Raw genomic sequence first — 22,960 nt, forward strand, 5'->3', positions numbered from 1 at the left:
CAACGCAAGTTTATCACAATGGCTCTAACGTTGCGTTTAATTACCGTCTGTAAATCGCAATGTGACAATTCTAGCGGGAAAAACGTTCAAGTTAGCGTCAGAGCAAAGTGGGATAGCTCCAGACAGGTCATTAAACGGTTAGTGAGAGTAGTTACAATAAGATCACACCCAAGTCAATCGCGTTCTGTTAGTGTGGTTTTATTTGGCATCGAACAGATAACGGAACAAGTGGCTAATTCAAACTGTTACGAGTAGATATGAAAAAACTAAATAACTGACCCTGTAGACGCAAACACAGTCATAACAGTTTTTGATGAATACTTCAGGCTGTCAAAATGAGTCCCCTTATCTTAAAACAATGGACTTTCTGGGGGTATTTTAAACCTACCAGTTATATCATTGTGGTGTATTAGCAGCAGCAATGTAGCGGAGTTCTTAAAATGGCCATACATGTGGTTAAAAACCATTAAAAGGTTGTGTGAAACTGAAATAACCAAAACAAAGTCTACATCTCAAGTGTCTCATGTGCATGAGCTCACAGAAAAACACGTCTGCTGTGTAGCTCTTGCCTGCCCCCTGTTGGTGAACATAAACACAAACACCTTTTTTCTTTTTATGAGTTGATTTTCTATTTATTACAATACAGTTCTAGTTTGTGGTACAGTATACAAAAAAAAAGCATTTAAAAAAAAACATCTACATTGCATGTTCAAAAGAAGTGCACAAAATAAAAACAGACTTTCTAGGCTCTACAACAGTTGTCTCAAAAGTTTCAGTAAAAAAAGAAAGAAAGAGGTTTCGTAATAAATTAATATAAATTACATGAGTCAGGTAATTCATTTAAGGCACATCTCACATCCCAAAGATGTACCTCGCACAAACAATATGGCAACTCCGTAAGGACAAAAAACAAGCTTATTTTCCAGCTTAAAAGGAAGCAGCATCTCTCCTTTTAATAAGAATAATAGAACAAGTTCAGCATTTAACTACCCTGCCGCAGAAAAGTTTATATATTAAGCAACTTTACAGAGCATCGCCTGTCAATTCATGAAGTTTGGAATTGGTTACAATAATGCAAATAAAAGGAATAAGATTAAAAGAAATCAACCGTTTTCAATGCACTATTAATTTGAGACAGTAAGCATACCATGGCTAAAACTGTGCAATCTGAGAAACATTAAAACAGGAAATAAACAGAGACAATTATGAATAATGGTTAGGAAAATGTAAAGTTATTGCTGAAATACTTGATGCTTTTTACAAGTTAATTTGGTTGAATAAGGATCCACCACTTCACACTTCTACAGCAAAAGTGACAGAAAGCCCAGAGAAATTCTCACATTCATAATGTCTGCATAGTTTGAACTTTTTCTGAGAAATCACAGCGCTGATAATCTCACATTTTCTTTGACAGCATTCGCCTTACAAAATGTTAAGAAGCCATAAAACAGATCATGTGATTCCTGTAAGTTCTATTTCTGACCCTTGCATGCCGTTAGTGAACAAATACAGAATATTAGAAGGAATATTGCAGCCCACTGATGCTGCAATCGAGTTTTCACATTTTTCTGCAGAGCATAGGCTACAGCTTTGCATGCCTTTAGTGAAATGTGCCTGAGATAACGAGACATGAAAATGTGATTTAAAAGCTTCGCTAAATTAGCGTAAAAATAGGTTTTCAGCACCGTTCCGACACTCAAAAACTGTTTCTTTACAGAAGTAGTGGTTTGAAAAAGGGCTTAGATTTAACAAGAGCCAAAACACTGCATTTACAAAATCCATTTAAAAAATTCATTTGCTTTACAAAATGCAGTCATTTCATTGTAGGCTGTACAAAAGAAATAAATACATTGCTTTAGTCATTCCAGGAAGGCCAAGGAATGTACTGCATGCATGATCTAACCACATCAGTCCGAGTCAATGTGAACCCACTGCTGAACAGATTACAAGGTGTTTCAAACTCATGGCATGCTTAAGATGTGAAAACTTCAGAAATTATTTGTTCTCATCTATACACATTAAATCGCTATTCAGAGGACAGTTGTACTAATGATCCCTGGTGTCACCAACAGCCCTCTGTGTACTAGAAATCCTACAGACTCACACACATGGAGCAAAACACAAAGGACAAAACATAGCAAGCAACTTGTTGAAGAGCCACTCCAACACACACAAAACAGCTGGTATTAGAAAGAGCTGGTGTCTCCCACATGCACACTTACAATTTGACAAATTATGAAAACGGAACAGTCTTGATATGTATAAAAAAAAAAAAGAGACCAGATTATTTGATCACACAATCCGAAAACAAAACAACAAAAAAAACAATTCAGAATCATAAACGGAGCCTCAACAAAATGTGTTGCATCATTCTATAAATAACACTAATGCCCATGAGAAGATTTTTTTTTTACTTTTTGCATTTTATATAAAAAAAGAAATTTAACTCTATACAAAAGTTTAAAAAAATACCCATATTAAAAAGGAATATTACGTAGAAAAGAAATATCTAACAAACTGATCTAACAGGGGGAGTGGGGGTTAGAGGTCTGCCACTGGAGACAAATCCAGGTGGATGCCGTGGACAACCCTATTGGAGGATTTTCAACAAAGGCAATCACCAGGTTTCTTTCACGTCTTCTGGGAGCTGTGGAGGAAGTGGGTCTGGAAGGTGTGTGGACACTGGTGTGGGGGCCAGATTCTTCTGTTTTGTGGAACTGCAGCAGGGCTTAAAGAGTCGAGGATCAATGATCACCTCTCCAAACCGCCCCTTGTAGACAATCCCACAGCACACTTTTTGCCTAACAGGGGTTAAAGATAAAAGAAAACACTTTGAGTAATCAATCTTTAAAAACAAAACAAAAAAACAGTCAATCAGTAATATTTTTTTCCTGATAATTAAAGCTATAGTTTACCTCTTCCAGTAGGATCGGTCCAGGAAAGAGAAGGTGGAGGGAGCTGGGCGTCTTTGTTTGGACTCGATGTCTGAACCATCATCTGACAGGTTGCTGTAACTCGGGGACTGGGCAGGAGACGCACTGGAGGTGGTGCTGTGGGCATCAGAGTCTGCTTGGAAACAAAAGACAAACGCTTAAAACAAAGTCGGAAGATGGATTTGACAAACCATTTCAACAATCAATTTATTGTCTTAGTCATTTCAGAATTCACATCTTTCCAAATTTGTCATTAAATATTATGAGTATATTTTATAAATTTTTAGCCATTTTCTATTTCATAGAACCAACTATTAAACTTGTTGCCCAACAGCTCAAAAACCAAAAAGTGTCCTGTTTTGTGTCATAGTAGAAAATAATTAAGTCACATCCCAGAAATCTGTTTTTTTTGCCATGTTTTTCCATAAAAAAAACAGTCTATTATTAAAATTAATGCCAATTACTTTTCTGAAAACTGACCATTTAACTCAAACCCTGGTATTATGCAGTTACAGAGATTGTTCCCTAACTCAAAGAACCACCAGATGCTGTATCAGAGTCATTTTTAATCAGCTCTAGACACTGGGAAGAAAACCGACACTGTGACCTACATATTTTAAATCAACACACATTGCTTGTATCACTAATTTCAAGTCAGTGAATAAAAACACATTTCTCAACATATGTGGGGATATTAGTAAATATTTTAAAACAACTTACTTTGTCTCTTTAACTTGTGGAGCTTCTTTAGCTTGCTTTTCTTCTTCCCGTCACTGTTCTTGATCTTCTTGGGTTTGGTCATCTTAAAGCCTGGCCCAGCTCTGGCATCCACCACCTGAGTCAGGTCAGAAGAAAACATCCAAGTCAACTTACAATTCAAGATCAGGGAGAGAGAAAAAAACCAGACTCTCAGCACTGTCACTTACATGGTTCCAGTTCTTCTTAGAACCATGAGGCAGCTTCTTCCAGCGCTTCACCAGTAACACACAGGCATTGCAGATGTCCCCGACACGATCCTCTGACAGCCTGGACAAGTAAATAAAACCAAACAGCTTCAGTTTGTGATCCGAAATATGCAAAAACACACATCATCGTCACACAAATGCACTTTATGAATGAATGAGTGTCTTTACCCAAAGCAGAGCCTGAACGTCTCTTCATATCGGCTGCTGTCTGTGAAGCGGGAACTGGAGGACTTGGTCTTGCAGATGCAACAGCCGTCGTTACTCCGGTAGATCTTTGACTTGTGGAAGCCAAACATAGTCTGTTTGTGGGGCCGTGTTCAGGCAAAAACCTGCAAACGAAAAGACAAAGCTCGGTAATCGTGCCCGTGTTCGTTATAAACACCGTGTGTCGGTCTGCAGACAGCTGGCATTTCTACTACTGAGAAGGGGGCGGTCCCTACACGAGCGCGGCCACACACACACACACACACACACACACGATCACAAGTCATTCATAACGCATAATAAACTTCAACATGTTATATGTAAAGAATAATTTAACTGATAAAGCAACGCATACACAACGATCAACAACCGAACACAACGAAATTTAAGAGCAAATAACGTCCAAGAATGTCAGGAATTTAAAGCCCGGTCGTTGGAACATCAAAGGACGAAATAACCGACATAACGCGAAAATGATAAAACTCGGTTTGTCCTCGTGTTATTTAGTCGTGTCGTCGAAGAAACAGCTTTACGAAAAGCTACGTAAAAATTAAAGTCCCAAACTTCCACACACTCCGTCCGGTCAACGTGCGGTGATTCACAGACACGTTACACCCACAACACAACGTTACGTTTTACTATCGTTCACTGTCGTCGATGCTACTGCGCGGAACGTGGCTCGGTGCGTTAGAAACGTTACTAATGAGTGAGGCTCAGCGATCGTCGATGCAACGGCCGTTATGTGTCGCGTTAGTCGTGGATCGGTCTGCGGCGGAAAGTCCGAACAAAAAGCGGCAGCGGCGGCGGTGCTCTCTGAAGTAAAACAAAAAGCTACCGGGCTACTCGCTCAAATAAGAGTAAAACACGTGTCCAAACAACGCACCGCCGTGGACTCGACACAGCGCGTGCGTGTTGTCGGTAAAACGCGAAAAGTCGCGTCGAACCCGTCGTCGCCTTTCAAGTCAAACTTTAACCAGCTAGAGCGCCAAACGCGGCTCATTGTTGTTAGCCGTTAGCATGCTAGCTAGCCGATGCTGCTACCTCCGCCACGCCACGCTCTCGCTCACTTCCACGTTATCCCCATTGTCGGTTATTCTTCGCACGCTCGGCTCGTCGCACGCGGCCACGCACACGGCAAGCTACGGCTACAACGCACACTCACGCGTCTCTCCCGCAAGCAGCAAACCGGCGGAATCTCACCTATGTAATTTCCTTACGAGAGAAATAAGAGCGCACTTACTGGAGAGAAACTTTGAATCTTCGCCGTGTCCTCGTCTCGCACTGCGCATGCTCTTACTACCGCTGCATACAGCTGGGCATTAGCATGTCGTTAGCATAAAGAGCCGTAATGAAAGGACTACGCGCACTCTGACCATATAAGGAGTGCAGCCGTTCAGTTTGAACCTGGAGCCAACCAATTGCAGCCGTCCTCGCGAGCCCCTCGGCGGCAGTGGATTCCGGGAGGTGTAGTTGAACGAGCGGGAGAGCTCCGCTTATTCCCGGTTGTTAACCTCTTCCTGTTAAACTCAAAGTCCCACAAACCACCGGGCCCGACGCTTTCAAGAAAAAACAGCCCTCTGAAATGGCGCGAAAGCGTTTGTTTACATGTTCTCAGCTGAGAAAGCGCAACAGAAGAGTTTGAATGATCACAAAGAAACTACTACGGACCAGATTACTAGATTACTGTAATGCTGTGACTCGTTTCACAGTGATTGTAGTTGTTAGATAGATATATAGATAGATAGATAGATGGAGAACGGTACATACTCACTAAGTAAATGCCGCTCAGTAAAGTACTAAATATAATAGAACAAAGAACTAGCCTATAAACAGCAGACTAAATGCAAGAGATGAGAAACTATATGAATAAGAGACAAGTGTGGATAGTTGCAGTAGTTGTTCGCATTTAAACACAATGTAATGAGGTAGATAGGAATATGACAAAATAAATAAAATATGAATACAAGATGTGCAAATTCACAGTTATTGCAGGAGTAAGCAGAGTTTTGGTGTGGAAAGAAATGTGGCTCAGGGTTGAGATGAGGAATTAGTTGAAATTTTTAATATTTTTGGAAATAAATACAAACTACCAGTTTAAATTAGGATGAAGTGGAGAGAAAAGTGGACGACAACAATTTATTCAATTTGGGATGTAGCTAACAATTATCATTTAAATTGGGCAACAACCACTTTAGACTAACTCGGGACTGCAACTAACAATTGGGATCCTTATATATATATATATATATATACTTTAAATATATTAAAACTTAATAGAAATAGTAAATACAAAGTGGAAAGAAAACTGGACGACCAGTTTAGTATGCAGTTAAGTATTATCTATTATATTTAATTGTAAGAAAATCTCTATCACTATTACTGAAGCAAATTTGACTGATTTTAGTAGTTTTTTCTCGAGTCTAGACATCAAAGGTTTTCTGTTTACTATCACTGAAGATTAATAAAATACTCACATTTAAGAATCTGAGAATATTGAACTTTTAAAGTGATCTGAATATTTTCAGCTGAGGAATCACATTCACCAGATAATGAACTGTAATATAATAAAAACAAGTCATTATAACGCATTACAGATGCTTTATTCTTAATATATTTTTACACTGTACACTGTTGCTCACTTAGTAAACACTACATTACACAGCTATGTCAATAAATGTACAACCGTATTGGAAAAACAAAAATATATATCTCCCAAGATGCTCATGTGTGGGTTGTACACAGACGAGTACAACACAGTCGTTCCAGACATTGTTGGCACAGAAAAGAAGTCCTTCACATATCAAATCTCTTTTTCTGCACAGTAAAGTTCGATGGATGTAACGGAGGCGGGCCCGGTTCTACCTCAACACACCAGAACATGGAGTTTGAGGGGGTTGACTTTTCTCTTCTGGATATTGCATAGCAAGAAACCATGATATAACAAAATCTGAAGGGAAGCAGGAGATCAGCCTGCAGAGGCCGTCACGCTGTGTGCAGGGAAGAGGGCAGATGTAGTGTAAGGGCTGGCTGGGGAGGGCTGGCTGGAGGTACTTATACAGAGGCGGTCACTGTGATCAACTTTGCACAGAAAGCTGGGTAAAGCATCACTTGGAGGATGTGTGTCTGGAACACAAACCAAAGACTTGGGCTTTTTTCCTGTATCCAACTGAATATCAATGTCCATCACTGGAAACAGGCTTAAATCACAAAGTCTTATCATGCAAGAAGGAACATTTTCTCTGAAGGTAATTCATGTAAAAGATTTGCATACTCGTACATTTCTCAGGGAAAGGCTCAAATGTAATGGCCTGGTTATTCCTATGTAGGTGAATCATCGTCCACTCTACAAACCTCCCTGTCACGCATACTTATAAAGCATACTTCTACATCATTTGCTTTAAGCTCTGCATTATGACATTGGAATCTGAGTTGACGACAGAGCAAGCAACTTGACTGGTTTAACAAAATAATACTGTTTTTCTCTGAAAATATATTAACAGTTTTGATCCTCGCTATCCCTTAAATATAGCCATTGTCAGCAGTTCACGATAACAATGAAAATATTTAGCTTTCAATAAAACGTTTTAGCACAAGTAGGTCATCGTTGATAATGTGAAAATCATGATTCATAATAGAAAACATATTTTTAACATCTAATGGCAACATCGTCGAGGATAAAAATAACAAGGTATCTTGAAAGGCTCATTGCACTTGATATATGGCAAATGTAACAGTAGCTTTAATATAAGCCAGAAAACGTCCTTTGTTCAAGTCAGGTTCTGCATATAAAAGGTTCTGTTATTCTTTTTCAGTGGTCCCCAGTGATCTTCCTGCTCCGGTGCATCTAGTGGGATGGTTGGTTTGGTTTAGATACCAACGCCTTTGACGAGCGAAGCCTCCAGAGTGATGTTGAACTCCTGCAGCGTCTGCAGGACTCGGATCAGAGAGTTCACCAACGAGCGATCCTTGATCAGTGCCATGTCCTCGTACATCTGAGCAGTGATGGGACATTCTACGAGCAGAGCGATCCAGTGATGCAGCAGATGGTCCCTACGAGAAGCAGGACACAGACGCAAGGAGTCAAACGAGCAGCTTGAAAGAATGTATGTAACCGTCGCTTTTTTCCCCACTTAGAAAAACCTAAAACCATGGCAGTGGAAAAACTAGTTTTAGAGACAACCCCCTTTATAATTTGGATAAAAATCTCTATCGATAAATTGCCATTTTCTCTCTGCAATACTATTGTGAAAATGAGGAGACATATACAAAAAAGCTGAAGCAGTGAAACAAAAACAAAAAGACGATCATTATTCACTCAATACAAACACACAAACCTTTCTACAGACAAACTAAAGGAAATCATTAAAACATCTGATACATGAAGAATCCTCTGAGGAGAGATCATTTTCACTTGACTCTTGTCGTCGGGATGAGGGGTCGGACACAGCAGCCCCACTGTTTCAGTTGTTATCCAAGTGCATTCTAGCAGGGAGATTTGTGGCATCACCACAAGATCACTACAAATTTCACACAATCTACTTTGAACACTGGACTTCCTCAATGAATTTTAACAGCGTTCACTATATGTAAACATGCTGAGAATGGGGCGAGCGAGTGCGGCCTGCCTACCTTGCACCCAGACACACAAGCATCTGGAACTTCCCGTCCTTGCCGATGTTTCTGGATGTGTTGTTGATGGCGCGCATGAAGCGGCAGAAGTGGTGAACTCTGCTTTGCCAGTTTTCATCTGGAGTCGCCTCCCGCTGCTCTGCACTTTCAAAGTACACTTGGGCCTTTTCTGTTAAAATAGAATATAATTGATTAGAATTATAATTTGAGAATTTTTAGGACTTCATTGTTGATGAGGGGGGACAGTAAAGGGGGTTGCGAGACATGGAGTAAATGGTAGGACTGGCTGGGAGACTTAATCAGGGAGAAATGATATTAAGTCTTTACCCAAGAAGTCCCAGATGAAGACATTCTTAAAGAGTCGGGGTGATTTGAAACCGTGTTGGAAAACCTGGTCCAGAGCCCAGACGAGGCCGTACTCCCCACAGAGGAGGAGGGTCAGACTGCCTCTCTGCGAAGCGCAAAAACAACAAGAAAACTCATAACGTTAGAGAAAGTAAGGATGCTGAAGAATATAACAGAGCACTTTTCCATTACAGTTCTTAAGGTCTTTAGGTCAAACTATTTCATTTAAACACCAAACAAACTGCTACACATGCAGGAAGAAAAGGGTGAAGGTGCACTGGAGATTAAAAAATGTATGGTTGAGGCATGAGGACGTATGAAATAACAGATATATTATTCATAATGTAATACATTGACACACTATAAAACACACAGAAACAACAGAATACAAAGTGGAATTTAAATCTTATGGACATTTGTTATTTTCAGCAGCCATTGTTCTGTCAAGAGGTGGAGCGAGAGTGAGGGGGGTTTCCCTGAAATAATCCCTTGTGCTGAAAATACACAGTGATTGATATTTGAAACCTGTTATTCACAGGCAAGTTACAAGACACTAAAACACTTCAATAGGAATCTCCTCCTCCTGAATTCCAATTATTTCTCCAACTGCTTTAATAAATAATAATTAACATGGATGGTGCCACTAGAACTGGAAAAATAACAGGCATCATACTCTATAATGTCCGTGCCTAAAAAACAGTAAGAAGTCTCCTTTAATAGGTTTAACAATGTGAATGATACCACGTAGGGCACAGCTACTGAGTGGCTTGTGGACCACCAGAGCAGAAAGCTGCTGTTCTTAATACGTGATGAATAATAGAGTTACAGGCTGAGGCTTGTCTGGACTGTCGTCGCTCACCTCCTTCTCCGGCTTGTGGAAGTGCTTCACGATCCCATTGATGGCCTCTCCCACTCCCTCCTGGATCTGACCTGTGTTTAACTCTGGGTGAGAAGAAAGAGGCAAAGAAAAAAGGCTGTAGGACAATACAAGCAGACTCACAGAGAAATAAATACCATCCAGGTTTGATCCCCTTGGGAATTGTATTTTCACATTTACACATTTAAATTTTTAGTAGTGAAGGTATCAAGAACAAAACTTCAGGTCGCAAACCCATACTCACAAAGCTCTGTTCTAAACCCGATCTGTTACCAGTAATTATCTCCAAGTCAATTCCAGACCGGTTAAAATATGACCTGTGTCGTGACCATGACTAAATAAACACGCTACGTACACAGTAACTCGCATCAAAAGGGTCATGGTGCCCTTGTCCGCCCGTCTTGGAAAATCATCTGTGAATTGTTGCAGCACCAACTCTCCTGCAGATGTGTTTCCTCAGCAACGACGTGCCATTAGGTTACCAACAACTAATTTGGGCACTTTTTACAAGCATCAAAGCCACTGACACATATTCCGACTATTTCAGTCTTTATGTGGTTGATTTTGATGTTCTAGCCAGTTCCTTGTCAGTTCATAGTATTTTTTACCCATGCCTGTGTTTATATAAATATATTTTTTACCCGTGCAGGACTCTACTCCAAGTATTCAAATTGAGGCTAAAATAAGGAACATTTTTATTTCCGAGTCGGCACAGATGACGCATGCAGTGCAGTAACTTACTTGGTTTGCTGTTCGGTGAGATGGTCACAAACCTCCTCATCATCCCCGGGGACTGCTGCATTGGGGGTGTGCGGCACATCCTCTCATCGTTCTCTGAGCTGGGGGTCATCAGCTCTCCCACCAGGATCCTCTCCAGACTGCCGTCATCCACGCCTTTCCCCAACCAGCGGCCACACGGGAACCTGTCCGACAAACACAGCCAGTTCAACTTTTGAGAACTGCCTCGTCAAAACAACGTCAGGGGCCTTTTCCTCGGAAGGCGTGCTTACTTGTAGGTGTGCCCCGTGATTTCATTGCGGATCACGACGCATTCCACGAGCCACTTTGCGTAGAGTCCCGTGTTATCGTGGCCCATCTGGACTGTGGTGAGTTTGCCCAGGTTTTGGCACTGAGAGAGAGAGAGCGAGGGAGAGAAGCATGTTGGTGTCAAATGCCAAAAAATGTAATTCAAAACACGAGACAACAGCTCATATTGTTCAAGGTTAATTCCAGTTTTATTATTACCTCCACCAAGGGGGTTTGTTGATTGGTTGGTTTGATTGTTTGTTTCTCAGCAGGATTACACAAAAACTCAGAGCACATTACATTTTGGACCAGATCTGGACATAAGGATGGATCCAGGAATTTTTTATTTCATTATAGGGTGTTTTTTTTTTAACTTTATTACCAATTTCTCTGTGAATAATTCATGGGTTTCAATGAAAAATTCAAAATGGAAATCTTGATCAAACAAATTTAAATGTGGTTTCAAAGGGGAGGTAGGATGTTTTAGTCGCTGTACAATAATAAATATGGCTACAAACCTATAACTGCAGCCAATGTGTAGCTGAGACCATGTGGATTCAATGGGGGAGTTTATATGTATATTCAATAGTTTTAGAACTATGTCCAAATGAATATGACAGATGTATTGTGGAATTTAAGGGGACGGTTGGGTCTTGAAGGAGACATGAGAGAGCCAATCAAGTCCAATTTCTAAGATCGACTTTGACCTACAAGGGTTGATTCATACATTTGTGCCTTGAGTTGAGAAGGAGATGAGTTCTACGGTTTTCGTTTCACGCATGAACGTTTAACTCTTTAAGTGCTTGTGCAGAAAGTTTGAAGTTAATACATTTTGTGCTAATTCACCCAAGGAGGTAAACAAGGACATGGTGGAGACACCGCTGCCGATTTCAATCCACACCAACCTCAAAAGTAATCTCCTGAGTATTTCTGGGGACCTGCAGGACTCCGGTCTCTGCCAGCTCACCGGAGACGCACACCCAGGGGTTGGCGGTGAACATAGAGCCGCTCAGCTTCTTACTGGGAACAACCACCACATGGTATGGGATCACTGGGACACAGAGAGGAGAGAAATATCACATTAGATACAAAAACAAATACAATAAGAGCCCAAACACTACAAACAGGTTGTTTTCTGGCCGTGTTGTCAGGACTCACTGATGGTTGTGAAGACGTTGGTGAAACAGAAGTAGTCCACGGCATTAAAGGACAGCAGGTGGTAAAGAAACTGCTCCTTCTCATCATCACAGCGGAGGAAGGCGTAGCGCTTGTACAGTTTTCTAAAAAAAAGAAGAAAAGGTTTGTTGAAAATAGACGTTAATGCTTCTGCCCACAACGTTAAATGATCTGTACCATTTTCAATATTTCAAATCTTTGATGGCATATTCATTTTGTGGCAAATGAATAACATAGTGTGTTTGCTTTGATGTAAAGTAGAACAATCGGCAACGTGAGGTCACAAAGGCAGACAGAAATCCTTCTGACCTAGTTCACCGCTCAGATATCAATTATGAAGAGGGAAGAGGTGTGAATTATTTATGCGGCGGTGGACTGCAGTGTGATGCTTTGCAATTTCAAGAGAGCTAATGTATAATAAATGGGTCGATCACACGTCACCTTCATTTCATATGCGACAGACATTCCTCCACAAACACAAAAAGAGGGTGAGGATGAGAAAAAGTAGGAAATGTGATCTTCAATATGTCCTAGTGAGACTCACTGTTGTATTCAACTAGTACAGGACTATGTCAGTGTGAGCGACAGCAGAGTTGAGGTTCAGCAGTGTGGTGTTTTGCTCACTTTGTAAGCTCGTGGTCGGACAGCAGCTGCTTCAGGTGCCTGGAGAGCAGCTTCTTCTCCATCGAGAGGCGAACCCACGCTCTGGCCTTGCCCACATCCGTCTTGATCTCACTTAGTTTCTGAATGTGTCTGAAAAAAAAGTAAACGACAGCTCGAGACGTCAACAGAGGTCTGGAGCTCATACACAACCACAAAAGCTTTGTTCCTATTTTCGTTAGGTGAAAGATTCTTCAGAGATAAAATACTAAATATGCTTTGATTATCGTTACGTCACTTGAATGTTTGGCCTTGACGATGCAGAGTGATGTTCATGCCGAGTTAAACACTTTCTCATTCATACCAACAAAAAATATTTTGCTAAATCATAACTTAAATTTGAGAACAACTTCACAACGAGTTATTTCAATTTTAGTGGGAAAAAAGAACAAATCGTCACAAATGATTATTTCATCCATCCAGTGTCTATGCTGTGTATCCTGTAAGGGTAATGGGAGGAAGATGGAGCCAATCCCAGCTTGGGCAAGTGGCGGTGGCGTACACCCTGGACAGGTCGCCAGCGCATCACAAGGCAAACAACAATACCCGCTCTCATTCACACGAACAATTCAGATTCTAGCAATTGACTTAACCCCACTCTCCATTTTTATAATCATATTCATATTGTACTCTTTTATACTATATATACATGCCCATATACTTGTATCAGTCTATATATGCATATACAGTATATTTATAAATCTAAGTTTAGTAAAGTTAAAGTTCTTATTTAACAAATTTATAATATATTTAGTTTCCATAGTTGAAAGATGAAGATTAATACTTAAAATACCATATTTTATTTTAGGGAAAAACAGGGATACACTTGTTTTTCAAGACATCTTGAATTATACCTGTGCGTAAGAGTAACTGTATTCGTATTAGTATTTAATGAATCTTCTTAATTTTACTGTGTCTGTCTCTCTCCTGCAATATTCAGCCCGAGTCACTGGTACAGCATGTACATGCATGTCTCTGTCTGCCTCTCAGACTCTCAGAGTGTGCACGTCGGTCCCATGCCATCGCTCCGAGCCACTATCATGCCTCCGATGTCCAGACACATTCCCTTCCACTCCACCTGTGTCATCAGCTCGTCTGCTAAGAGCTCTTCATGCCTCCTCCTCCACCTTCCAACCCCCTCTCTGTCTCCCCCCTCTACACTCTAACCACGTAACCTAGTTTCCTCTGCTTGTTATCGCCATGACAACAGAGGAAAACATCTGCACTATTAACATAATCTCTTATGTAGAAAACTCTGTGTAACACAGATATGACACCATAACCTTTAATAAGCTAAAACAAAAACATTTTTTTTTTCCCTATTAAATATTTTCTGCCTGAATATAATTAATTATTAAAACTCATTACGTGAGGGAAGTGGTTGCTTCTGTTTACGATCATGGCGTCAGACGTGCACACGAGTGTGGAGGAGGGTCTGTCTACCAGCGGAGCAGAGCTGTGTGTTTGTGCCCTAAGTTGACCCCCTCCTCTCTTCTCAGTCAGTCTGGGGGGGGGTCTGGTAATTAGGCTGGAAGTAACGTGCTGTTACACAGATTCGCTCTGAGCTGTCTTCACGCACCACAAGCCTCGATTTCTCTGCTCTGGTTGGGTAGGGTGGATAACACGACGACAGCAAAGGCAGGTGAGCCACAACAGCTCTCAGGGCCATGGAACGGAGTAGTTTTAGAGTTTTATAAACAGTACAACAGAGTAAAAAAAATGGGGCACCAAATTGGCCTTGGGGTCTGGGGCGGTGGTTGTGTGATTGGGCAGTTCCTTGTTTATGTCAGGCTGAGGATTTATGTTGCATGCCACCATCTACGGTCACATATCTCAACATCTACGATCTAATAAATAAAAAAATATTAAAGAGGGTCAGAGCTTTTTATATAACTGCATCACTGCTATAAAACGACTTGCCTGAAAATCTGCATCAACCTTTAAAGTCGTATCTGCCAAATACATGTGTGAAGTTGTATGAGTATGTGAATGTCTCTGTGCATGTATATATATATATATATATGAGAGTATATTTGTGTAATGTATGTGTACATTTAAAAAAAAAAATCTTATTTTGTTTTATTCTAAGTATTTCATCTCATTTTACTGCTTTACCCTTGCACTCTGCAAAGCACATTGTAATTTGTGATTTTGATAAATGCTATATAAATATAATTTACAAATAATGTATTATTAGAAAGTAGTAGTTTTCAATACAGAAGTTGGCCAAAGATCCATATATAATAAAAATAAATCCACTAATTTCAGCAGAATCACCTATTTAGTTGAATAACTAACATGAGAGTTATAGTGTTGAGTTTAACTGTGGTCTCTACTATTGTATGAAATTACCTGTTTGTTTATTGTAGGTGGTCTTGAATATTTGCTACTAAAATAATGTTGAATGAACAATGTTAATGAGAGGCTGCATTACTTTTAAAACTTCTCAGGTAGGATTTTAATAGTTAATGTTTAGCTGTTATTCATCAGATTTTGATATTTACTTCATCATTAAAGTTATTCATCAACTAAATGTACAGAAAAACAGTTATAAAGGGAAAAAACAGGAAGGTCAGTAGGGATTGTTTGACAGTTTACCACAGGAGGGCAGTCTTAGTCTTACTCACTTTCCTCCAATAGTGACCAGCAGCAGATACATTTAAAAACAACTATTGGTTTATTCACTTAAACTGAGAGACCTCATCCATTCATTTTCTAATTGAGATGCACATTAGTTCACATCTAAATCCTCCTCAGTCATCCTCACCTCATGTCCTGGATCAGAGAGACTTTCAGAGGTGGCATGGCTGATCCTACATCAACAGATTTGCGTCTCTCCGTGTCATGAATAAAACCTGGTGTGGGGGGAAAAGGGATGTAAAGCAATTCCTATGTGTAATGCAATGAGAGTCAGTGATTCATTTTGTTCATGAAGTGAAGTGATTTCTCTACCTGGAGGTCCCAAACCACCGGGAGTGGCATTGTTCTTCTCTTTGCTCTCCTGGTAGTGCAGGAGGTGGGACCAGAGGGCAGATTTACCCTGAAAGAGAGAGACAACATATTGTAGCATTATCACTTGTTCTGAGGGAACTTTACATCCACTAGCTGTGAGGACTGATCAGGTGCATGGACACCGCAGAGATCCCTCTGTCCTGACCTGTTTAACCTGCAGCCCGTGGCTCCAGATTCTCTCCAGCAGGTCACAGAGGCTCGCGATCAGAGTGTTCTCCTCAACGCCGGTGATGCTGACCTCTCCGTGACCCAGCTCCACGGCCTCCCGACCCATCTTCTCCACCAGCATACGCTTGGTCTGCAGATTAATAAACATTATTTTTGCGTTATTTTATTTCACGCTCTGTTTGCTAGCCTCCATCTAGTCACAATAAGATTTTTGTGCAGTAGGAAACACAAGTAACAAGACTAATAAAAATACAAAGCCTTTATTTGGTTTTTGCTATTTATTATTAGTGAACACTTAAAAGTAACTGTTTACTAATAAACACAGGTAAACATATGAAACCTGTGCTGGTTTGGGTCTGTGTGTCTTGGTTGAAACAGTTAAGAAAGTGTGGACAATGGTTAAAAAAGCTCATGTCCACACAGGACTTCAACAAAACCTGGCATTTATTTAACCGAAACAAGAAAAAGGAGGAGCTCACTGGAATGCTACTCAACTAACGTGAGGAAAACACAGGCTGATGACGTTGCTCTTCTCATAACTAGGCGACACATTATGTTTCAAAGGCACATTTCACAATTTCAGATAATACAAAGCCCAAATCATATTGTAATCAATATTGTTCACTGTAATCAACTAAAACAATGTGACACAGCATCAACCACATCGCAGAAATAGTCAAACCTTGTTCCTGCACTCCTTCAGCAACCCTTCTACAAACTTCCAGTTGGTCTGAGCGATGACGGAAGGCGACAGGTTGGACAGTTTGGGCTGTCGGATGGTCGTGCCCAGGTTTCTGGCTTCCTGGATGTACTTCTGATAGAAGACAGAGATCGTGGTCAGCAATCAGGTCACAGAGAAACATATATGAAGGACTAAACAGCCTATTTCATTTCTTTAATTATTAAACCAGATCTTTGCTTTAATAATTATGCCAGACTTAAGTTTTCCGAACCAAATCGATCAAATTCAATGAGGGGTGAAACTAAATAAAATTATTAAAATGTTGTTAATCAAAAAAGAGACATGGATAATCAGATTAAAACTGAGCTGCTGGTGGTGAAGGAAGCACAGGGAGGTAAAAGCCACATGGGTGCACATCACATGTGGTCCGTGGACTACCAACACATACCAAGTCCACTGTCACTGACTTTAGACAGGGCCTGAAGGACTGTGAGAGCCAGTAGTAGTCAAGAAACAGCAGGAGCTGCAGCTCCGGAAACAAGCACTCTACATGCTGAGAGTGTGTGAAGCGGGAGTGCAAAGAGACAGAGAAAAACAAAAAGAGACAGTGACCAAAAGTGTGATGGGGAGTGAGGGTGAAGTCAACTTAAAGTAAACAGACAACACGTCATGCAAAATGAACAAAGAAAACAAAGCTCGGCCAATCAATGTGTTTAATTAAGAGCTGAGGCGAGAAAACACTGTGGGGACCTCTCACCTCTCTCTGGTCATTGTCTAAATAAAGGTGCTCAGCGTGCTGCTTCTGTCGATCCCTCCGCCTCCACTGGGCTGGAGCACTCCTCTTGGTCCACCTGTGACACAAAACATGACTCGGATCACCTTTAGCGTCAATTCTCTGAAAACAGCCGACAAAATCAAATTCGAGGGAAAGGCCTTGAAGGTTTATTTAAAATGAGAAATAAATGACATTGCAGATTTTGATGTGATATTAGTGTGAAATAATCACTTGTTGCAAGTGGGCCCAGTGGAGAGCACGGCAGACTGCAGCCGCGGGAAGAAGCCTTGCTCGTAGCGTCCCTGACCGATCTTCATGTCCAGCAGGTGGGGGTGGAGGGCAGTGTGATCGATCTTTGTCACTCTCATCTCGATGGCTTTCTCTGCGGATGAGAGGTGAGAGAAGGGACGGAAGTCGACGGTGAGATTACAGAATGAAGAAACAACTGGAACTACTCATCATGTTAGACTGGTAAGAGAAACAAGTTTAAGGATGATTATCAGAGAGTCAAATTCTGTTGTTGTTCTACCTTTTAAAATCTTGAATACTATAATATAATATGATATACTATACAGGGCTGGGCTATTGTGTCTTGAAATATCCTATGATAAGAAACCCAGTAAATGTCTCTCAACGTCATCTGAGTAAGACTCTCATGTTTTCTGTAGCCAATTGTGTTGAGAAACCAGATTAACTTCAATTAACTATCTCTAATTTCTTATTCAGTAACTTGTTGACGAAAGAAGAGAGAAAACTGAAAAATGCATTTTCTTCCAAACACCCACAGAACCAAGGGAAGTGAGAGAATAAAGGCCCAGAACACAAACAACCAGTTCAGAGTCGTCCATGAATGCAGCTTTAGACAGAGTCTTTCTGATGCCTCGTTACAACACACCCACACATGGATGAGTTAGGAGAAATAGAATAGATAATAATAATTACAGTGCATGTAAGGATACAAAACAGACAAGGTGAGATATACAGCAGATTTAATAATGGTAGCTTGAAAATGTAAAGAGTGACTGTCTGAAGCTGCAATTCACAGGTACAAAGATTTAATTGCCTGAAAAGAATGAATTATCACCAATTCGCGTGCATGCGGCAAGATATCAGAGGGCACGATAAAGATCAGTGTGCAATGTATGAAGGGTCTCAGAGAATTATTGGATTATAATAAGTGAATATAACATGTTTTACAAAAAGGTTTTCTATTGAAAACACAGAGCGTTCGGACTAAAGTCCAAACAATGTGTGTTGATATAAGGGAGTAAAATACATATTTTTAAAAAAGAATACAAATTTGCAAGGATTCCTAAGATGTTATCAAATCTTTATGACCAAGAGATGGAATTGAAGTTTGATATTTTACAGTTTAACTATAAACTATATTATAAATAGCTATAAATTAAAAAAAATTCAAAAATACAACCATATTTATAGAACTTGAATTAAGTTACGAGTATAAACATATTTTTTACGTTAAATTCAAACATAAATCTGAATCTTTTCTGCATTGCACGTTGTGTAAAGTAAGGTTTTCACATCATCAAACAAACACCAACGTATTGGTATGAGCCTTTCACAGACATTGGTCGGGCTCTGGTTCTGAGTGAAATATTATTATGTGGACAATTTAAAAGAACGCCCATCCCCCCCTCTATGAGTGGACCCAACATAATGCACTGCACACGTGTTCAGGAAGCTGAGGTAACGAGAGCAAATATTACGAAGGTGAGTCTCGTCATTCTCGAGCCCGATGACATGAGGTCCAGGAACGACAAAATCCAAAGTCAGACAACTGAGGTATACTGATACATGTGAGCACAGTACTTTCCAAAGTCTCCTTACCTGACTCTTCAATGTTTGTGCATTTCTGGTACATCGATGTGCGCAGCGTGGGCGTGCGGACGTTCAGCATGCGGATCTTATCCACGCGGGAGTCAAACACCCTCAGCGTGTGCTCCTTGTCCTCGTCGTCATGGCAGAGGATCTTACTGTCGATGAAGGAGGCAAACATCTGCGTCTCCAAGAAACGTGACAGGAAGGGCAGGTAGGGCTCCGGCTGGTCAGACAGGAAGGAGGCCTGTGCGTGGAAAAGTTGGAAATTAATGTTATCAATCATGAAATATAGTAAACTCAAGTGTAATAATAACAAGCTTTCTATTCCACTGTACCTTGTCAAAGTTCTGCATCTGGTCTCGGTTGGTGAACCAAGACTCTTTGTCCTGGTTGGGCTGGATGACAAACACCTCGTAGTCGGCGAACATCTGGGTGAATCGGTTGGCGAAGACCTCTCGCACGTGGACGTTGAACTGGTGCATCTTCAGCTCCTCCTCATCACACTGAACCCGCACGTCCTTATTGCTGCTGGCGTCCTCTTTCACCTCCAGCTGATGTGCACACGCACAGGAAAAACAGAGGTTAGATAAAAGGGGAAAAAAACATGCGAGTAGGAAGTGAGATGTAGAAAAGAAGCATGACATTGCTTAGTTGTCATGTTGTCGTAAGGCTCATTTATGCTGCCTTTACGTACGAAAAGAGATGCGTCTGTTCAAAATTATGTAACCATCACTGCCTCCGTACTTCCATGAGTCCTTTATGTTGGCATGGTTGTCAAAACATCCACTAGAGGGCAGCACAGAATCCAGAGTGTTTGACAACAACAAACATGGTGACGGATGTGGAGGATGTGATTTGGATCCTCTTGAGAAAGAGGCAAAAGCAGCCACTGCTAGATTTTCTTCTTCTTGTCTCACGGACATCTCGCTTGAACTTCTGGCTACACTGCCCCCCCGCCCCCCCAATTTCCTGTGGTACATCTCCATTTTGTCTGTTTCGTCCATATCCATAAGCTTTCAGAAGAACTGCACAAATATGGACAAAATGAACGCAGTGTACGAACAAAAGGCTCTGTCCCTTTCCGTATGTGCATCTAAAGTTGATAATAAATTTGCCTTTAACGGTCTGTTATCGCAGGCTGCTGAGGAAGCAGCAGGGTTATGGGAAAAGAAGTCAAGGAGATAGGTTTTGATTCATGCTCAAAGCAAACACAAGCTCTTTTTTTAGCATCTCAGTTCATCAGCTGTACAAAGTCGGCCGTCCACTGTACGTGTGTACACATAAATGAAAAACAATGTCACAACCCAATGACACAGAGCAAGAGTCTATTAAATCCCTGACTTGTTCCCTTAAAGCAAATTTTGCAGTGAGTTGAGATAAGATTAATTAAAAGTGAGGACTGACCTCATGTCTGGGAAAACTGAACAGACGATTAGCTCATCTGTTCATGACTATGTTCTAATTGATGCTGGCAGGAGTGCACAGGCTGATTAGACTGCTACCACACAGACTTCCTGTCATTATCAGCCAATTCATCCATCTATCAGTCTTCAGAGCGAGTAATTCATCATACTACTGAATACTGTGTGTAAGATACTCAAATGGAAATGAGATTGCACAACTCTCAGTGTTCATAAAGTGTTTCTGTCATCAAGGCTGTGAGATATCGACTGGCAGCATTTCAAAGGGAACTGGAGCTGATGCTTTGAAACAATGGCGTTTCTTGGTTGTATAATAAAACACCTTCAATACTCGACACATACACATAAATCTTGAATGGCACACTGTACAGCAAATACCCCCAACAGTCTCTTTAAATCCAAAAGCTGCACCACATTTCACACACTCAGTGTTCAGTCCTCTTAATGTGCCAGATTTTTTCATCAACATCTATGAATTATTCCTTGGGGAAAAGAACATCTAATGATCTGCACCAAAATATGTCAGACATTAAAATACTGAATCAAAACAACTTCACACATTACTTTTCTATTTCAAAGCACTTAAAAAACATTAAATATAAAAACAACTATCATTTTCTGTCTTTACAGACAAAACACGTCCTGTCCATTGTGTGACAGATGGGCGCCCCCTTTTGTTTACTGTGCTTTACTGCACCATTGACAGTAGTTGGGCAGCAATGCAATAAAACTTTGTGTTCTTTTTAGTTCATGCAGTATTAATATTAATCAGCGAGACTCATTTTCCAATTTTTGGCCCTCTACATCCTTTAAGAACTGGCAAAACCTAATTCCACATATATATCAATTCATTTGAGAAGAGAATGTATTTACAGGGGAATATCAACATGCCAACATAAAGACAATCATTTTTAATTAAAAACATTTTACCGCCTTGATCTTGCCTCACAAATTCAAAATTAAAATGATCTGTCTTGGTGAAATAGTGAAGCTTTTACATGACATAATTTATTACATCACAGTTATATGGCACTTTTAGTATCTATGTTCACCATTTTTGTTTGCAGTTAAGCCTTAAGGCAACATTTGGACCAATATATAACACATGATTGTTAGTGCAGCCGACTTTTAATTTGTAAGGTTTCTCACCTTCTCCAGGCTGAGACCTGTCCTCTTGACCAGGGCCTGCAGTCTGGCGATAGTTTCGTTCTCTCTCAGCAGGTAAGAGTTCAGGGGCGAGGCCAGGTTGCCATTGCGCTTGTCGGAGACCACGTCAACAGATCTGAGGCCCCGGTATTTCACCTGGCTGTCGCTGGAGTGAATGTTTCCCTCTGGAGATACGCCGAAGGACATGAGCACCTCTGAGATCTCCTGGATGAACTCCAGCTTGTTGGGAAACTGGGGCAACTCCTCGGGAAGTTCGATGAAGTGATTATCGATGTCCACGAAACACAAGTTAGCCTGGAAGAAGATAAGGTAGAAAAAAAACAAAACAAAACAGGTATAACAGTGGTATCATCACTGTAACTAGTCCTTCAAGTCTAACAAGTTCTAATAACAGTATAACAAATTAAGCCTTCTACTTATTACACATCTGCAGAATGGGGAACCAAAGAACATGTTCCTAATGAGCCAACTAATGACTGATGAATCAAACTCTCAGGTCGGCTGGATAGTAACTGAGCTTCAAATACATCGGACAGGAAAAAGGACATGAAAATTGTAACTAAGTAGATGTTTCAAGAGGTTGCAAAATGTAGCTAATAATGACGAAAATCTAAAATAAAATAACTGACAAGAAAAGGCAACAGGGTTGTGCCCAAAGAAAATACAAGACATCAAGTGGGTTCCTTCACAATAACATGGAAATCCTATACCAGTGAATTAAGCAGCAAACTACAGCCATTCAAAAGTCAGCGAAGGGACAAACTAAGAGCTGTGTTAAAACGTAGTGTAAGAAGACACCATGGTGTGTGTACCTCCTGTGGCAGCTCTAGCTTGGTGCGGTCGTCCTGCCCGTTGGAGTGGAGGCCCATGAGGTACGGCACAGGCGCGTCCAGGAAGTGGAGGAGGGAGGCGGGCAGAATGGGAACGTACACATGCTGCCACTGGAAGGGGAACATTAAGGCTGTGATGCTCTCTGCCACCGTCATCAGCCTCTGGTAATCTGTTTCACACAAAAAGAAAACAAACAAGCGGTGATCAAGAAAAAGTCGGAACCATGTGAAATGTATGTCAGCGCACCGGT

At 40.8% G+C, this 22,960-nt stretch overlaps 2 protein-coding genes across 9 annotated transcripts in view; both read right to left on the reverse strand.

The window, feature by feature from the left end:
- Positions 1-603: 603 nt before the first annotated feature.
- On the reverse strand, positions 604-5,492 carry sinhcafl (SIN3-HDAC complex associated factor, like). Of its 5 annotated transcripts, none has more exons than XM_035163587.2 (6): positions 5,343-5,492; positions 4,067-4,227; positions 3,860-3,959; positions 3,654-3,768; positions 2,916-3,066; positions 604-2,801 (listed from the first exon to the last, which is right to left on the reverse strand). In XM_035163587.2, the coding sequence occupies exons 2-6, from the start codon at positions 4,192-4,194 to the stop codon at positions 2,618-2,620; spliced, it is 678 nt and encodes a 225-aa protein (XP_035019478.1). In that variant the 5' UTR covers positions 4,195-4,227; positions 5,343-5,492; the 3' UTR covers positions 604-2,617. The 5 variants fall into 5 exon arrangements, with proteins under 5 accessions (XP_035019478.1, XP_035019446.1, XP_035019453.1 ...); XM_035163555.2 differs by having other exon boundaries at positions 2,916-3,069; XM_035163562.2 differs by having other exon boundaries at positions 2,916-3,069; positions 5,303-5,347.
- Positions 5,493-6,683: 1,191 nt separating this feature from the next.
- dennd5a (DENN/MADD domain containing 5A) overlaps positions 6,684-22,960 on the reverse strand; it is a 32,510-nt gene continuing 16,233 nt past the window's right edge. For 2 of the 4 annotated variants that reach the window (XM_035155713.2, XM_035155714.2), the window contains 20 exons: positions 22,692-22,879; positions 21,862-22,173; positions 19,627-19,842; positions 19,301-19,535; positions 17,684-17,834; positions 17,435-17,528; positions 17,126-17,230; positions 16,678-16,809; positions 15,973-16,125; positions 15,768-15,855; positions 15,583-15,670; positions 12,780-12,908; positions 12,138-12,259; positions 11,885-12,030; positions 10,964-11,082; positions 10,695-10,876; positions 9,936-10,018; positions 9,059-9,182; positions 8,732-8,900; positions 6,684-8,152 (listed from right to left, as the gene is read on the reverse strand). In XM_035155713.2, coding sequence (XP_035011604.1) covers positions 7,969-8,152; positions 8,732-8,900; positions 9,059-9,182; positions 9,936-10,018; positions 10,695-10,876; positions 10,964-11,082; positions 11,885-12,030; positions 12,138-12,259; positions 12,780-12,908; positions 15,583-15,670; positions 15,768-15,855; positions 15,973-16,125; positions 16,678-16,809; positions 17,126-17,230; positions 17,435-17,528; positions 17,684-17,834; positions 19,301-19,535; positions 19,627-19,842; positions 21,862-22,173; positions 22,692-22,879 — 3,020 coding nt within the window. In that variant the 3' untranslated portion in view covers positions 6,684-7,968. The remainder of the gene's footprint in view (positions 8,153-8,731; positions 8,901-9,058; positions 9,183-9,935; positions 10,019-10,694; positions 10,877-10,963; positions 11,083-11,884; positions 12,031-12,137; positions 12,260-12,779; positions 12,909-15,582; positions 15,671-15,767; positions 15,856-15,972; positions 16,126-16,677; positions 16,810-17,125; positions 17,231-17,434; positions 17,529-17,683; positions 17,835-19,300; positions 19,536-19,626; positions 19,843-21,861; positions 22,174-22,691; positions 22,880-22,960) is intronic. The other 2 variants (XM_035155715.2, XM_035155716.2) reach the window with 1 other exon arrangement.

Source organism: Hippoglossus stenolepis, chromosome 1, assembly GCF_022539355.2.
Source record: "Hippoglossus stenolepis isolate QCI-W04-F060 chromosome 1, HSTE1.2, whole genome shotgun sequence".
Taxonomy (NCBI): Eukaryota; Metazoa; Chordata; class Actinopteri; order Pleuronectiformes; family Pleuronectidae; genus Hippoglossus; species Hippoglossus stenolepis.